Consider the following 18714-nt stretch of genomic DNA (forward strand, 5'->3'; position numbering starts at 1 on the left):
ATTGCAACTTGAAAGCAATGGCAATTTAAGGAGAGGAGAGGGCATTTATAGGAATAATACAGGAATATAGGAAGCTGCCATATACTGAATCAGACCATTTGTCTATCTAGCTCAGTATTGTCTTCACAGACTGGCAGCAGCTTCTCCCAGGTTGCAGGCAGGAATCTCTCTCAGCCCTTTCTTGGAGAAGCCAGAGAGGGAACTCAAAACCTTCAGCTCTTTCCAGAGCGGCTCCATCCGCTGAGGGGAATATCTCTCAGTGCTCACACTTCTAGTCTCCCTTTCATATGCAACCAGGGTGGACCCTGCTTAGCTAAGGGGACAAGTCCTGCTTGCTACCACAAGACCAGCTCTCCTCTCCTCTCCTGTTTGAAGCTGGCCTGCACTCCAGGTATGCCACTGACTGAGCAGGGACAGGACCTGTTTTCTGGCCGCTTCCTTGGTTCCAGTTGTGGTTCCCTTGACAAGGGGAGAGGTTCCACTAGTAGTTAATGTTTGCTTTCATTAATATTGTCAGTTAATTCTAATGTAATAAATAACATGCTGATAATTTCTATACTGCCTTTCATTAAAACAAGCTCAAGGTGGTTCACACAAAATTTAAAACAAGACTACAAAAATTACACAATTAAAATATTAGCTAAAATATTAAAAATACAGATCTGATTAAAAGATTAAAAACAAGCACAATATAATCACAAAAGATACAAAACCACAACAATAGAAACCATCAAATAAAAGCCTGGGTAAAAAGCCAAGATTTCACATGCTTTCTAAAAACTGTGATGGAGAATGAGGAGTGGACGGCCACCGGGAGATCATTCCAGAGTCTGGGGGCAACACAATTGTGTCGTACATGCCAGTACAAATGAGAGAGAGAGAAAAAAAAAAACATTTTGTTGTAACATAATTCACTTTGAGAGAGGTTGAAATCCTCAACTCATTTTCTCTTTCCAGAATAGTGCTACAGATTTCATTAGAAATCCTGGGGGTGGGGGTGAGATTGTTGCTGGAAACAGAAGAACTGGCATCAAAATGCTTAATTAGAAATCCATAATAAATATCTCTGGTTCAAAAGCAATTGCTTCCTGGAATAAAGGAAGCAAATGAACAATTGCAACCCAGCCTTGCTCTTTTGCCTCTCCCTCTTGATCACAAACTGTAATTAGAGCTCTTGTATAAAATTACATTTGTCAGATTGCCTGAGAACCTAGCCTCAGAGGCTTTATCCACAAAGACCAGACTGTTATCACTCACACCACAGCCTATATTCCTGTCTTTTGAGTTCCAGGGGCAGAGAAGTAATTACATTATCTGTAAGCACAATCTAATACAAAATTAACAAACCTAAAAATTAAGCTCAGGTCAATTCTGTTTAGAGATAGTTTCCAAAACTTGGTAATTAGTTGGCAAAGGTCTGTGTGAGTCCCACTGAGAGCATGCATGAAAAGCGATAAAATACTGTGTTCCCAAAACATGACCCATAAAAGTGCCCTCTTCCTGTAAAGGAGAAAACATTTTACAGGTTGGCATCAAAAGAATTGTCTTGCTACAGTCCAAAGGTCTGTTTAGGATCGCTGTTATAATCCAAGACTTGGGCTCTTCTTGATTAGAAAAGGAACCCAGTGATTTGGAGGATAGTGTTCAGGAGAAAACCTCAGGAGAAAACATCTAAAATTGCTTTTTGCCTTAGGTCCTAGGGTATGCTCTAAGTTAGGGTGGCACAACTCCCCCCCCTTTTCTTGTTTTGGACTACAACTCCCATCATCCCCAGCTATAGTGGCCAATAATCTAGTGGCCAATAATCTGGGATAAGAGGAGTTGTCCAACATCTGCAGGAGCGTCAAAGTTAGACAGCCCTGGTCTAAGGATATCTGGTACAGCCACCTTGCTAAAGCTAAGCAGGTCTGCATCTGGGCAGTATTTGGATGGCTGACAGCTTAGAAACCCCACGTAGTCCATCTTGAGGCCATGATGGTACAGTGATACCTCCATCCTCTGTACCCAAGGAGGTAACCTTGCCTCTCTGACTCAAAGGACTCATCTCCAAAATCATTTGCAATTTGGGAAAACACCCCTTCACTACCACATTCAGGGAGAGCAGGAGGCTTCCCAAGCCTGCTGGAGCACATGCCTTCAGAATAAGGCACATGTCTTTCAGTTTTCAACTGGGAAGGTGTCGCTTGAGATACCACCTCATTGCAAATCCGTTTAAGTTTAAGTTCACAATTGGCTTCAGGATGGCTTGAAGCAGCATGCCAAGCTCCTTACATTCCACTTTACCTTGTAACTAGTCCCACTATGAGCTGTCCATGGTTCTGACCATGCAGCCTATCTGCCATGCTTTGCCAGTACTGCTGGGTACTATAGCCTCTATGATCTTGTATGACCCTAGTTAGCATAGCATGTGTGTGGGAGCACTTAGGACCCCTAAACTGTTGCTCCACATACAATCCAGATGAGACCTTCCCTTTCCCCCTTCGCTGGGTGTAGCAGGGATGGGATGCTCTTTGCCACATGACCACAGCAGGCATGGAGCTCTCAAGACTGTTGGACATGACCTCATGGGCACATAGCAGCATATAGACCCTCTGGGCAGGCTTATGTGCCTGGTGCAATAGAAGACCCACTGTACACTAGTGCATATGCCATTTTGAAATCCATCAGATTCCTCAATTCCATGGAGTAATCTTCCTTAGAAATCAGGTAGTAGGTTTTCTCTAAGGAGATTAGCTATAGTATTTCACACCAGAATATAACCTAAATCTAATGGGCATGATCCATTTGAAATGAAGCACAATTTCAAATTCCCATTGATTTCAGTGGAGGTGCTTACATCTCCCCCATTGGATCCAATGAGACATTAAAGTGTTAAGTTTGGCTGGAGCATGCCCCATATGCATTTATTCTGGACAGTTGTAGTAACAAGCTCGTGTGTGTGCATGTGTGAGCAACTTTGCTTGTATACCTATTTAATTCATACTTTCCCCCATCACACTTCTTTCCTCTATTACAAGAGCTGTGTGCTCCAGCCCAAGGGGATTGAAATTTAAAACTCTTATTTTGTACAATGAACAATAACATTGACTGGCTGCTAAGAAAATTGAATCTAGGCCCATATTGTATCTAGAGGCTTTAAAAAAAACCAACTGTCTCTTCTAAACTGAGAGAGCAAACAGACACAAGCAATTTAAATGAGTTATCCAGACTGCACTTTATCACCACATTGCCAATCTGTGATCACATAGCTGTTCTGGATTGGTTTACAAAATCATATTATCTTTGTTTAAGTGTGAAGCCATAAAGATGTCATTCCTAGCCTGGAAGAGCCATTTCTTTCCCCAAATTTGTAAGCAAACCTGCTTCCCCCTATTCACAGGAATGTTGTAATATGCAAATGAGAGGTTTATTTAGTGTGTGGATAAACGAGCTTTTTAAGTCCTCATTCCTCTAACATCTTAACAGCTGTGCAGTTTCTTACAAAATATGTTTTATCGTTTCAAGAAATGCTGTTAACCTCGCAGTTTTAAAACTGAATGAACAAGGCCTCTTGGACAAATTGAAAAACAAATGGTGGTACGACAAAGGAGAATGTGGCAGCGGGGGAGGTGACTCCAAGGTTAGCCTCAATGTCACCACAGCGGGTAAACAGTATGTTGAGTAATTGGCGCATCTGCTGGGGCTCTTTCTTCCCTGCCATGCAACCCTTAACTGTGTCTTGTGCCATTGCTAATAAGTGAAAAACCAAATTCTAGATGTGTGCAATTACTGTCAAAGCAAAAATATTTGCATTCTTGTATATCTTCCAAGCCCCACTGGCTAGCACGGGAGTCTAAATTCTGGTTTCTCTTGGTGTCCTTGCAATCTTGCACATCTTCCAACTCAAAGGTAGAAAGGGGCACCGCTAGCTGCTATTCAGTCTAGTCCAGGGATTCTCACGTTGGGCCCCCGGATGTTACTGGACTTCAACTCCCATAATCCCCAGCCCCAGTGGCCTTTGGTTGGGGATTATGGGAGCTGAAGTCCAATAACATCTGGGGGCCCAGTGTTGAGAATCCCTGGGTCAACATGCAGCAGAAGGACAACACATCAGAAAGACGGCAGTGTCCTCCCTGCCATAGTGAGCCATTTAGAGCCTCCAGAAATAACTACCTGGATGGCTGCTGGTGGTCCAGATTTCCCACATGCAGTCCCTTAAAGTTATAGTCCCATTGCCACAACCACCACTCTGCCCACTCCGCTCTCCTGCCTCTGGTTGGTCACTGGGAAGGCCACCTAGACTTTTTCAGGGCGGGCAGATTTGGCCCTGAGGCCTCCCATTGCTCTGCCATTCTAGTATACAATAGATGGTTTCTTCTTAGGGACACCCACACTACAGGTTTTAAACTGGATTTTTAAAACCTGCTGGGTTTATTGTTGCTGCTTCCCCTAAAGAACCCAAAGTATTGTAGTTTCATCAGAATTGGGTTCCAGCTCTGGCACAAGTTGCCCCCTAAAGTTTCCCCATAGGCTGAATGTTACGAACCATTCCAGCTGCTGAAAGGGCCAAGTTAGCAGTCCCCAAATGTCATTTTGTACATCAGTAAAGTTTAAGAGGACAAAGGAAAACTCAGAAAGACATTTACTCTTTTAAATATGTTATTTATGTTATCTGTAATAATGACTTTTACATCCTACTTCTCCCAAGGGATTTAAGGCAGCATGTAGGGTCTTAGCCTGTTTGTATCTTCACGACAACCCTGAGAAGTAGCTTACACTAAGAGAGAATTCCTGGCCGAAGTCAGCCAGTGACCTTCATGGCTGAGCTTAGAATTTATCATGGAAAGAACTGCTTTGGCCACAGCAGTCCTCTTGCTCCACACCTTGTCATTTGCTCCCCTACCAGGTTTGGTCTGAGGCAGTGCTTCTAGAAAGGCTTGCTCTCTGCCCCACAGCCACAACTGAGACAACATGAGGGTGAGGGAGTCCATTGGTTTCTTCTAGGATGGAAGAGCCACGCGTGAGTCATCTCAGACTTTTAGAATTGGAAAGGTCCTTGGAAGCCTTCTAGTTCAGTCCCTTGCTCAGCGCAGCATCTCTAACAGACAGTCGTCCAGCCTCTGCTGGAAAACCTATAGCCCCCTATAAGTCTAGGGGGCCTTCCCAGTGACCAACCAGAGGCAGGAGAGGTGAGTGGGCAGAGTGGTGGCAATGGGACTGTAACTTTAAGGGACTGGGTGTGGGGCATCTGAACCACCAGCAGCCATCCAGGTAGTTACTTCTGGGGGCTCTAAATGGCTCACTATGGCAGGGGAGACACTACTGTCTTTCTGATGTGTTGTCCTTCTGCTGCATGTTGACCCAGGGATTCTCAACATTGGGCCCCCAGATGTTATTGCACTTCAGCTCCCATAATCCCCAACCAAAGGCCACTGGGGCTGGGGATTATGGGAGTTGAAAGAGAGCCTGCCACTGCATGAGTCAGACTGTTCTACGGTCACACAGCTCTCACATTTAGGAAATCCCTCCTAATGCTTCGCCTAAATCTGCATCCTTGTAAATTCAGCCAATTGGTTCTAGCCCTGCCTTCAGGATCAACAGAGAACAAGTTTGCTCCTTCTGTATGACAGCCTTTCAGATATCTTCTCTCCCCTGAGTCTTCTGTTCTCTGGCTAGACATACCCGCCTCCCTCAACCATTCCTCCTAGGGCTTAGCTTCCAGACCCTCACCATCTGTGTTGCCCTCTCCTGGGCCTGCTCAGTTTATCAGTGTCCTTCCTAAAGTGTGATATCCAGAACTCAACACAGTATGCCTTTTCTGAACAGTTTGGAAAAGACTTCAGTTCTACAACTTCTCGTGATTTAGACACTGGGCATATAGAAGTCTACATCTGCTGAGACTGTAAACAGCTTTATTTATATAGATTTCTGAGCCTCCCTGATGACCTAAATGGTGGAAAGGCAGGTTATATATCTTTTATTTATTTATTTATTTATTTAACATATTTTATACCGCCCAAAACTTACGTCTCTGGGTGGTTTACAACAAGATAAAACATTAAAACATTAGTTAAAAACAAAAACAAGAAATTTAACACACTACACTTAATAATTTAAAACAACATTCTAAGACAACATTAAAAACAATCAAAACACCTATAACACCTATAAATACATATATAGACCCAGGAACACTCAAACATATTGTGTTTAAACCATAACACAGTGTAGGCTTCGTGTCAGATATTCCCTGGCTCCTGCAAAATGCAATTACGTAGCAGCCTGCCCTTACTGATGTGCAACATAAGCCTAACAATGTTTACTCAGAAGTAAGTCTCACTGAGCTGAATGGAACATATTCCCCAGTCAGTATGCTTCAGCTTTGCAGCCTAAATTGCTTGGATAATAGCCATATGATCTGGTCACTCCCTGCTTTTGCATTAAAAAAAGAACACACCGTGGATAACTCGCCAGGAACCATTGTCTAAAGTCTGGCAATCTTTCTTTGGGCAGCCAATGAGCATGGCTGATTAAGCCAATAGTTTTGGGTTCACAGTAATTGTCCACAATGTTTTCAGAACTCTCCGCAGCAGTATGTGCCCGTTACCAGAAGCGATGGAGCAGGTCCCAGTTGTATGTCTGTCTCTAACCCTGGGCCTACAGTACATGACATAGCAGCCACTGTGGCCTCAGCTCCGTCACTTTGCAATGCGATTCAATGTAGTTTTACTTGAATAACATAAAATAACATATATAATGTTATTTATGTTATTTTCCACGTGAAGAACTCCTGTAAACCTTGCCGTTTTGAAACTCAGTGAGGCAGGCGTCTTAGACAAGCTGAAAAACAAATGGTGGTACGATAAAGGTGAATGTGGACCCAAGGACTCTGGAAGTAAGGTCAGTCGCTACAGTTCGGGACCTGCTATTGTGTTCGCTAAGGAGTTAATGATCGCATAGGGATGGAAATGAATAATCTATGGAAGGTCTTCATGTAGGAGATACATATCCTTTCCTCCCAGCCCCTAGAAGATGGGGAAGTATTTATTTGAATTTATTTGAAGCCGCACCAAACATGCACCATGATTAAAGCACCCCATCTACAGTTAAAGTCGTGCAGTACCAGCTTCATCTCAGAAAGGAACAGAGCCCATGGAACCAGTGGCGTAGTCACCAGTTCACAAGTGCAGGCACTCTCCATGGCAGCCCCCATAGTCCTGGCCCATAGCAATGTCCACCGCCACATAGACAGATGCAATAATTGTGGAGGTTTCGTTTCGAGAAGTCATGTTTCCTAATCCTACAGAGCTTGAGCAAACTGTGGGAACAGCAAGAACAGCTTTGCATTCCTGCTGAGACCCTGGAATAAAAAAAAAGTACTGGGACTGTGCTTCTGGTCGTCCCTGCAATACTACACCACTGCATTAAACTCATCAGAAAGATGCTGTGATGGCTTATACTTGGCTTAGCATCCAAGGGCCTGGAGGTGCCAATTGTGGATCACCTCACCGGAAATATATGCCTTGCCCTCACCTTATGGACTCTGGAACACTTAGACTAGTACTGTTGATTGATTTTTGCAAACTGAAGTCAGATCTGAAAATGCAGTTCTTTGTAATAGAGTACCTCTAATCATGTGCAAAGTGCCTTTCCCTCATTGCTTACCGATGGTAACCTGTTCCAAAAGACTTACCATTAAGGAGCAGGGGTTCCTTTAAAGACATTTGGGGATGCTTTCATAGAGTTTTGAATCTTGGCACATGTTCTTTAAATTAAAAAAAAAAGCCCTGCCTCCTCTTGATACCATTTTACAAACTTCAGCAGGCTAAAGTTTATTCTTCAGGGCAGAATAAAATGTTACACCCCACACATGTGCACATATATGAAGGCCATGGGAAAGCACTTCTGCATGATGACATCCCATCATCTCTGTAATCCTGGCCTTGCCCAAACATTAGTTTGAATGCCGTGCCATGCATCTTTAAATTAAACCATTGCAATAGTTGATCATCATGGTGATCAGCTTCCATGGAGCCTGGAATAAGAATTCAATTCCTACTCTTACCCAGTTTTAAAATATGCCTACCAATAAAGACAATGTTTCATTAATTACTCTTTTAGTATTATAGCATTATATGGTACAATAATGCCAAAATCTTGAAGAGTCTTTAACCTTAATAATTATGGTGGAAAATGACACACATCTTTGTATAAGATTCTCCATTGTCAGTCGTTCAATTAGTCAGAATGCCCAAGCTAAGCAATACCAAAATAAACAGTCAGTTGTTGTAACATGAATTCTGACTATAGAAGGACTATACTTAATACAAATAATTCCTTCACACTATTGTAAAAGCAAAATTTATTTGGTCTAAATTTATGTGAGATTACAAACTGAATCATTTTTAAAATTATGATTGCAAAGCAAATAATGTACTACATAGCGTTACATTCATGCAACTGAGGTTATGCAACTTTGCAGTCAGAACAGAACAGCCCTGTTCCACAACACCATGGGCAGGGTTTTAGGCACACACAGACACGGACAATGCTGAACCACCCACATTAACCTGCACTGCACTTCAGCCACACACTTTAGAAAAAACACAACAATTCAGAGGAAACTGGGCACACTGAAGGCCCCTGGTTTGTGGTCTTGATCCAGATACTGGTACATCTATATATAGGTTTGTCCATAGGGCCAACAGGACTGTTTCCTGGCATCCCAACCTGCAAACCCTTCTCCCTCTTCACTGCACCACATCTTAGGTCACTTTCGAAACTCCGGAGAGTTTAACAATCCTTTTGCAGTATGGTGAGAAACGAGAGAGGGAAGATTCATTGTCCCCAGAGATCTCCCTATACACATTTTGAATAAAGCCCAGTGACTGTGACATGATGCCAGAGGAAGTGGATTAGCTTGACTTTAAGAAGTTATTTAAATGCAATAGACATTAAGCCTGTTGTTTAAGTAGTGATTAAAAGACTGGTCGGGGTTGTTTGTTTCAAATAAATCTGTAACCATGTGAAGCTGCCTAGTAGAACTCTGATTTTAGGGGTGCTATCAGCTAACTTTAAATCTAGCAACCCCATTTGTAGGTTGCCATTAAATACTAGTATTGAGAGAGGATAGATCTGCTTTATTGATGCCACAGTGAATAATGGTAGTCAGTTCCACAATCATTCATTACCAAGGGACTAATTATGCCCTAAAGTATCGGTAAAACACATGTAATCTTTTCCAGTGTTTGCTAGGAAGAGCTGGCACTTTAAAAAAAAAATGTTTGTCTGTTTGTTTGTTTTGCAAATCTGGACAGGCCAATTCTCTTGAAATGTTTGCCGATGACTGTCTTTATTTGTTCCTGCTACTGCAATGAAAGTGTTGCTTAGATCTCTGTCCTTTTGTACTGTCCTGTGCTTATCTGTTTGCTCTCCGGTCTCTCACATCCATGATTTAACTCTGTCCCTTCTGTTTCCCCAGGACAAGACGAGTGCCCTGAGTCTCAGCAACGTGGCAGGAGTCTTCTACATCCTGGTTGGAGGCCTAGGCTTGGCTATGCTGGTGGCTTTGATAGAATTCTGTTACAAATCCAGGGCAGAGGCGAAGCGAATGAAGGTGGCAAAGAGTGCACAGACTTTTAATCCAACTTCCTCGCAGAATACCCAGAATTTAGCAACTTATAGAGAAGGTTACAACGTATATGGAACCGAGAGTGTTAAAATTTAGGGGTAGGACTTAGGGCCTACTACAGTGAGTGGGTGATGCATCCCTCATCATCTTGTCATGCAGTGTTGTGACCTGTCTGTCCAGTGGTGGTAACTGCTTGCTTCTCGAGAGAGCTTCTTCCTCTTTTGGAAAACTTTTGGAAAGTTCCTTTTGGCTGCAGATGTTTAGTATACTTACTTACATGTTGCTAATAGACATCTGCATTGCAAGGGTTTTGATTTTTAAATATAAATATATATATATATATAAGTCACGACTAGGTTTTATATGTAGTCGGAGGGCCGAGACTCCAAATTGCCCAACTACTGGAAGTCACTTTTACTTTCCCCCTGTTCTTGACAGTTCCCTGTATAAAGCAAATAGTTTCATCAGTCAGTCAGTCCTTTTTAATGGCTGACATGCTGAGCAGCTTTACAAGGCAGAGCAAGAACTCTATCCTCACAAGGAGCAACTAAACTAACAGTGTGTGAAACTTGCTTCGCAGTGCTGGACAGGTGGAGAGGGAAGCAAATTTTCTGGGGAAAGTCCCTTTTGTGTCCAGAAATATGTCTTTTACAATCATGCAGCCCTCAGGGACATATTCCTGGACACAAAAAGGGCTTTTGGAGTGAGGTGAAAGAGGTGAAAATTGCTTTCCCCTCTACCCGCCCAGCACTGCAAAGCAAGCCTTTTGCTCTGTTAGTTAAGGTGCTCCATCCTTGTAAGGCTGAGCAGCATGTCAGCCATTGCATTTATATCCTACCTTTCCTCCAGGGAGCTCAGGTTAGCTGCTTTATTGTCTATGAGCAGACCATGAAAGACCTCGCAAACCAATTTAGCACAGGTTGTGCAGTTGTGGCAGTCAGCAGTATTACAACACCAGTACACTGTTGGTCTGGAACTCTTCAAAAGCACTGGTGCTTCATTAGCCAAGATGTCAGCCACTGTTTTTCAGCATGTTGAAGGTGGCTGGACGAGCCTTTGTTATCTTTGGTCTGCACAAGGACCAGGTTTTGAATTCATAGTGCTATGAGAAAGAAAAAACCTCTGTGCCTGCTAAGCACAGAGTCATTGCTGTTCTAACGCTTCTCCCATAATTTCCAATGAAAGCAGCATTGGGACAGCAATGACGTTGTGCTTAGTAGGCATGAAGATCCTCCAGCTCTGTGACATTTGAATAGAACAAAGTAGCATTTATGTATCTCTCTTAGAATGATGGTGGACTGTGCGCTGTACATGCTCAGAATTCCCCACCACCCACTCCATGGCTAGCAGCTACATCGAGAGGGCAATTTGGATTGGAGGCACTGTATGGGGGAAAGTGTTGAGCCCCTTCTCCCCACACATAGACGTAATCCAAATTGCCCCTGCATGACTGCTTTTATAAGAATTAAATTAAATTGGCAGTTTCCGTCACAGAGCTCCAACATCCACGTAGTTTTGTCCCTAGTCATCTTCTGCTCAGGACCACAAGCAACCCAGCTGGTCACTTGGAGTGATGACATATTTAGGGACCTCCCATGCATTTCACTGGATCTTTACTCACATGTTACTATCCATAGGAGTGCAGCTTAGGTGTAGATGCTCTCATAAAGCAGCTGTTTTTTCTTTAAATAATTTAATTTTAATTTGAGTTCCTTTTACTGCAATTTATAAGCTGCAAGTTTCAAAACCTGTGGCTTGAAAGGTGAGATAGCAGATATTTTAAAGAAATAATCCCGGGGTCTAGTGCCAATCTAGTGCTGTTTCGCTAGGACAGTTGCTTCCAAGACAAACCATAAGACCTCAGCCCTATCCAGGTCAGGATACCCATCCTTGGTACCTTTCACATGCAGCTTCATGGGGAGCTACTTTTCTGTGAGGTGATCCCACACTGCTGGGGGAAATCCATCATTCACACACAGTCCCCAAGCTGCATGGGATCACCTCCCAGAAGAGCAGTTTCCCCATGGCCGGAACTGTCTCTGAAAGGCCATCTTTTTAGAGCTAAATCTAATGATTGCAGTGGCTGAACCATTTAGTACATTCCAACTTTAAGTTTAGACTGCAGTCCTATGCAAACTTTCTGGAGTAAGCTCCATTGAACACCGTGGCACATAGGTCTAACACACCTAGAATGGCACTGTTGTTTGCCATAGTGTTGACATATTAATGGTCAGCTCTCTCGTGCGCGCTCTCTCTCTTGCACGCTCTCTCTCTCTCTCTCTCATACACACACACACACACACAGTTGAGCACCACATCTATATGGTCAAGGAATGAATGCTCTTTCATATGCACATAGCAGTATATGGTGTGGCTGAGTGCTATGTGCATAGGTTCTGAGCATGCGGTCCTTCCCCTTACAAAAAGTTGACAGAAGGATCATGAGCTGGGCTTATGTACATATGGTGTTTTCACTTTACCACCTGCATTATATGGTGGTGAAGAGTATGTGCTTTCCACACGATAAAGTGTAGAAGCACAGATTACCACACTTTACATAATCTGCAAAGTTTACATAATATGTAAATACAGTATAGTATGTGAAGTGTGGGAGTGTGTGCTTGCACTCCACCATCATGTGCACAGAACACGGCTAGGTAAGTGTGTGAATCAGTAACGATATTTTAGCAATATTCGACAGAGTTACAAGGTACTTTAATCATAGTGCCTAACATGATGCACAGTGGTACAGCTCCATAACACTTGGGATATGCACAAATTGAATTTTCAGACTTGATTTGAATTCAAATTGAAACTGGCTGATTCTATTCGGATCAAATTGGCCCGAAACAGACCGATTCTATTCTAATTCAAATTGATCTCTTTTGGTGCCTTTTTTTTTTTTAACCAATCATGGTTTTTAAATGGTGCCAAAATGCCCCTAAATGGTTGTTGAATCGATTTGAATTGATTTGAATTCGGATCTGGTTAATTTGATTCAAATTCAAATCAAATTATCCTTTTTGGGGTGATTCCATTCAAATTCTAATCATTCTAATCAGCCAGATTCAAGTAAAATCAATCTGAATTTGAATGGATTCGCACATCCCTACATAACACTGCACCCAGGGGCTACTGCAGACTTCTGAGCCCTGACATGCCCCAAAAGCAACAGCTGAGGAAGCAGCTTTCTGCACATTTCCACATCGTTGCAAATGGGGAAGCCTGCGGAAACACTGCTTCTGCATCCGCTGCTTCTGAACTGTGTTGGGACTGTGTTAGAAAGCCACAACAGCCCCGTGGTGTTGCATTACAGAGCTGTAAAGCTGCGTGTGGTAAGCAATACCCATAGCAACACTTGATAAAGGACACTAAAAACAATGAAAATAAAACTTAGCTATAAGGGTGTAAATGTTAGCTTTGAAGCAGAAGTTTTGTTTTGTCACCTCAGAAGGATTTAAAAGGAAAAGCATTGGTTTTTATAATTTTTTATTTATTATTTATATAGCGCTGGAGCACACGGCGCTGTACAATAGGTGAAGTGTGCCAGTCAAATAACAGGCCCCTGCCCCAAGGAGATTACAGTCTAAAGGCACAGCCGATACAAAACAGAACCATACAATACAGAACAAACACAGCATGACCAGAGAGTGGTGTGTGGCCATGATAGCTGGAGCGCTCCGAGGAATAGGTGGGTTCTCAGGAGGGTTATGAAGAAGCTGAGGGAGGGGGCTTGGTGCACAGGGGTGGGAAAGTGAGAGATTCTTTTGCAAAGTTCTCTTTGCCCATTTCTGCTGGAAATAATCACAAAGGCAACCTAGTTTCAGACACTAGGTAAACAATTGCTGTCAATTTACTGTAGCAGTTGGGGTTGGTCTAGAAGACATCCAAGGTCTTTGCCAACTCTACAATTCCTTGATTCTGTGAAAAGATTTGTTCACATGGGCAGTTCAAAAGCTGATATATGCAAAAGATCTGCATGTACCATCAAGGTTTCTCCTCCATTATTTCAAGCAGCAGTTTCACATCATAGATCACTTGTGCAAGCTGCAAAACCAATCTTTAAAATACACTTGTAAAAACAGTGAAAGCTTCTAGAGATGTGCACAAAACCGGTTTGCCCGGTTCGGTTTGAATTCGAACCAGGTTCAAACCAGGAGGGGGTGGTTCGGTTTTGGTTTTGCTCGAACCTCCCCTGGCTCGGTTTGAATTCGAACCGGTTCAGACATCCAAAAATTGGTATGATGGTAGCTGAAACCCGGGGTACCTGCCACCCAAACCCCAAAGCAATCGGACACTCGTACGATTTTTTTATGAATTTTTGAAAATTATTTTTATTTTTTTCTCATAGGGTATAATGGGACTCGAACCAACCCATTATTCCTTATTGTGGAGCACCCATGGGTGCCAACAACCACCCAAACCCTGAAGCAATAGGACAGTCCTACATTTTTTATGAATATTTGAAATATTTTCAATTATTACCCCTGGGTGTCAGCTACCATCCTACCAATTTTTGGATGTCCGAACCAGTTCGAATCGAACCACCCCCTGGTTCGGTTCAAATTCGAACCTGCAGCTCGAACCTGATGGCTGGTTCGGTTCGAAATCAAACCTTCGAAACACCCTGGTTCGAATTCAAACCGGTTCGAATTCAAACCGGTTCGTACATCCCTAAAAGCTTCTGCAAATGAGTCATATTGTGAGCTGAGGAGGAATCTGTGTGGTACATATGTAGACACGTTAAGTATGTAGACCGGGAGATTGTGATGGTGAGGAAACAATCACACATCCAAATACATGTGCAATTCTTATGAATATATTCTCTAACATACTGTGCAATGCTCTACATGCGGTGGAATGTACAATTTGTGCAGTGTGCAAGAGTGCTATTGCACAAATGCAAAAATTGCACAGTTGTGTGACAGTGCAGCTATTATGTATAATTATGTCCCCTGCTAACTGGGCAAAGAGGCACCTTTTACCATGGTGATTCTCTTTGTTTAGCAGGGGAAGAGTAATTGGCCCTATCCACCCCCAGCACAGTACTTCCAGTGACTGTTGCTGGTGTGTGTCTTATGTTTCTTTTTAGAATGTGAGCCCTTTGGGGACATGGAGCCATCTTATTTGTTTGTTATTTCTCTTTGTAAACCGCCCTGAGCCATTTTTGGAAGGGCGGTATAGAAATTGAATTAATAATAATAATAATAATAATAATAATAATAATAATAATAATAATAAAAAACAATGGCTGCAGTCTAATTCTGGCCATTGGCTGTATTAATAAAGACTGACTGACTAATGGCTGCAGTCATGCAACTCAACACAGTTTTTGCACTTGGACAACAGTGCTCTTGTAGAGCTGTGTGGATGTTATGTCCCACCGCATGTGTTCCATTGCACAATATCAGCCACCAGTTTCCGTGAAAATGTAGCACTTACAATGTGGTGCAGATGTCCGTACCAGGGTCTAGGAACCTTTAATTAGGGATGTGCACGAACCGAGGTTCATGCACTGGTTCAGTGCCACAGGGGGGGAGCAGCAAGTGGGACCTTTAAAAAAGAGTGCATATCCTTACCTGCTCTCTGCCACCCCATGCAGGTTCCTGCTATGGTGGCGCTTGTCCCAAGAACCTGTGTGCAGTTAAGCACATGCATGTGCAGGTGCTATTTGCATGGCCAGCAACACCATGCTGACCACACATGTGCGACACTAAGTGTGTGCTGGTGCCACATGCGGGTTCTTGGGACAAGTTCCGCCACAGCAGGAAGCTGCATGGGGCAGCTTAGAGCAGGTAAGGACCTGCTCTCCTCTTTTTAAAAGATCCCGCTCACCACTGCCCCACGGTGCCAAACCAGTGCACAAACCTCAGTTCATGTACATCCCTACCTTCCGTGACTACTGTAAGATCAACTGGATCTTTTCCTCAAACTCCTTTGGCTGGGAATCTCAGCTGTCTTTAAAACACAAATACTTCTAGTCCACAAGTCTGCAAAAAAGCACATGAAAGTCCAGTCTTAAAAAAACACCAAAACTCAGAAATGTATAGGAGTCTGCACAGTTCCTCCAGGAGTTGGGAAGGGGACTTCCAGCACCCTGCACAATTCAATTTTCCTTACATAGTCCCCTATTTTTTATTCTCCTCTCCCCCAACTTGTTCTTTATATCTCCTAATGCTTGACCTGTCTTACTGCTTTTCTCCTCTGTCTCTCTTTTAAATAGAGTCTCCTAACTCCATAGATTTTGTCATAGTACAGTATACAAGTTGTGTAAGTTTGCTCAGATTTGCATAATTCCCACTACATAATTTCTGGTTCTTTTTTGTGGCCTCTTTGCAGTCCCAACGTTCTGGATTCCAAGGTGGGGAAAGCATTTCTCCTTAGGAATGGTGCCTATTTTTAGCACATCCAAGCCAGAGCTTCTGCAGGCCATGTGTTCAAGAAGCCCAAAGGGTCCCTAGGAATCATGGCAGCTACAACACCCATCATGCCACATGCTAGGCTAAAAATATGCCACCTCCAGACATGGCTTTTGTCCACTTCAATCATTTGCCGAACCTGCAATGACTTCTCTCCCGGCCTCTTCACAGTCTCTACCCTTTCTTCCAGTATTTCTACCCATTCTAAACTCTGGCCAGGATCCCACAGACTGCTCTAGGTTAGACCAAGGCCCTGTGCTCTCTCAGTGGAATTCTAATTTTGAACCACGACACACTACCATCACCCCACATGGCATATCACAAATCTGAAATCCACTGGCCCAAGAGGTGGTGATGGCCACAAGCCTAGATAGTAGGGCTGTGCAGTGAGATCGTTCTGGCAGTACTATTAGGTTTGATAGTGCCACTGTCAGGAAGGTCAGAATTACCTCCGCAAATGGCTTTAACCAGTTCTATTTTGTCAGCAATATTGGAATTAATTCTCTATTACGTTGGATTTCCAGTCAGAATTTCCAACTTAAATAAGTTAATTTCTCCATAGGGATCAATGGGAAACTCAAACAATAGATAACTTTAAAACATCATTACAATTGATTTTTACCTTTTTTTTTTTAATGGAGGTTTTTTTAAAAGCAGTAAGAGAATCCCCGGTCTTTGCTTACTGAACTTTTAAAAAGTTTTAGCCAGAGAGTCTAGACAGGAGCCAGGAGCCAAGAACACATCTGAGGTCAAGTAGCAATCAAGAGCCACAGAATCAGAACAGGAGCCAGGAGTCAGAAAGAAGTCAATGATCACACCAAGCAGACCGTTAAGAGGAGTAGCAGGCCATACACACCAGCACAAGAGAACTTTGATACTGAGGCAAGGCAATGCCTCAGCCAGGAAGCCTTTTACATTACTAGTTGCAGGGAGAGCCCATGAGTGATCCCACAGGGCAGGGCTTGGATAATTTACTGTAAGATGCCTTGGGACACTCTGAGATTGAAAGGGGGTAGCTTGCTTTTAAATAAACAAATAAACCCTTCTAGGCAGTGTGCTGGGAAGCAACAGCAAGAGGACCATCGTCTTTGTGCCCTGCTTAATTAGCATCTGGCTGGCTGCTATGGGAAATGGGATGCTGGACTAGATTGGCCTTGGGTCTGATCCAGCAGGGCTTCTCTTACATCAGGGCTGGCCACTGTGGGGAAGGGGATGCTGGATATGCATAGGTGGGTTACCGCAGGGGCAATAGAGGCAATTGCCTACGGCGGTGAATTCTGGGAGAGCAGCAGATCTTGGGGTGGGGAAAAGTTGTTTCTTTTTTAAAAAATGTTTAAAACTGCTGCTGCTGGCGGCGGAAAGAGATCTGCCCCACTGCCACAGTGAGGAGGGTAGGGGTGGTAAGGATGAAGGCCCCCCCCCACTTTACTTCTAAACGCCGCCACAGCAGCAGGGCAGCCAGTGAAGGCGGCCGCACATTAGATGCTGCCTGCAGGGAGCACTGGGGGGACGAGAGGCAAGTCCCCCCTTTTCATTAAAATCCCACTGCCTGCATGGGCAGAATAGAGTGGCTTAAAACAGGGACTGGGAAGGAGGGTTGTGGTGGAGGAGGAAGTCTCCCCCCCCACTGGGTTTACCTTGAAGCAGCTTCCGCTACATAGACAAACTCACGAACGGCGAGGGAGAGCTCCTTCCAGCTCCCCTCCAACCTCCCAAATGAGGGCACACCCCAAACCCGGAGCAGACCTCGTAATAGATATTCCCACATTCCCCTCTGTGCTGTATAGTACAACCAACTTCAGGCTCTGATGTCATTGGCTGACGTATAAATTGGAGAAGTCACGCACACAGTGGAACGTTCATGCCGTTGCACCAGAGCACTGTAGCACAAGCATTGCATAAAGAGAGTGGCGCAGCAGTGCAGCCACTCTCTATAAGGGGTGCCTTGTCGCAGAAAATGCTGCAGTTTTTCCACTGCGCAACCGCGCTCTGGTGCAACTGCACAAATGTCATGTTCCACTAGGTGCATAACTCCACACGGTATGTCAGCCCTTTTGCCAAACATTTCCTTGCCTCCACACATAGCAGCCCACGATGTGGGACGAAGGGTGAGGAAATCGAAGAATGATGGCATTCGGGTGCAGAACAAGTTGTGCTACACACTATGGCAAGAGATGTGGGAAATATGCACATTGCTACCAGCCCTGTGGTACTTGCAATGCATAGTTCCATTCTAAAGCCACGGTTAAGACCTGGGGCTTCCTTGTGGAGGATCAAGCCATTCCTTAGGGAAGGGCATATAGCTTCCTGACTCACCCCTACTTTAAACCTTGGTTTGGGATCTAGTCAAAGGTGTGAGTCAGTTCCTTTAGGGATGGTCTGGTCAGCTGTGAGTATTCCAAAAATTATCTAATCTATCTATCTATCTATCTATCTATTTATCTATCTATCTAAATTTGTATACTGCCTACTTCCGAAGTCTCTAGGCGGCTTACAACATAAAACAAACCAAGCATAAAATAAAATTAATCACATGCACTGATTGATGGCAACCAATGAAGCAATTTCGTTCTAAGCAGGATCTTATTTTGAAGATGCTTTACATACTAACATACACCACTTCTCAACTCAAAGCTTGGGAAGTAGTTTACATAACAAAAGGAATGCGAAAATAGTTATCTGTTC

At 43.6% G+C, this 18714-nt stretch overlaps 1 protein-coding gene across 8 annotated transcripts in view; it reads left to right on the plus strand.

The window, feature by feature from the left end:
- Positions 1-18714, plus strand: part of GRIA4 (glutamate ionotropic receptor AMPA type subunit 4) — a 366881-nt gene that overhangs the window by 329546 nt on the left and 18621 nt on the right. For 4 of the 8 annotated variants that reach the window (XR_008320486.1, XR_008320487.1, XM_053313245.1 and 1 more), the window contains exons 14-15: positions 6765-6879; positions 9461-9595. Coding sequence is in view for 5 of the 8 variants with exons in the window: in XM_053313245.1 (XP_053169220.1) it covers positions 6765-6879; positions 9461-9595 (250 nt within the window). In the remaining 3 variants the exon portion in view is untranslated. Of the gene's footprint in view, positions 1-3504; positions 3620-6764; positions 6880-9460; positions 9709-18714 lie in introns of those variants that run through there. The other 4 variants (XR_008320488.1, XM_053313247.1, XM_053313246.1 and 1 more) reach the window with 4 other exon arrangements.

The sequence above is a fragment of the Hemicordylus capensis genome, chromosome 3 (assembly GCF_027244095.1).
Source record: "Hemicordylus capensis ecotype Gifberg chromosome 3, rHemCap1.1.pri, whole genome shotgun sequence".
In the NCBI taxonomy this organism is placed as follows: Eukaryota; Metazoa; Chordata; class Lepidosauria; order Squamata; family Cordylidae; genus Hemicordylus; species Hemicordylus capensis.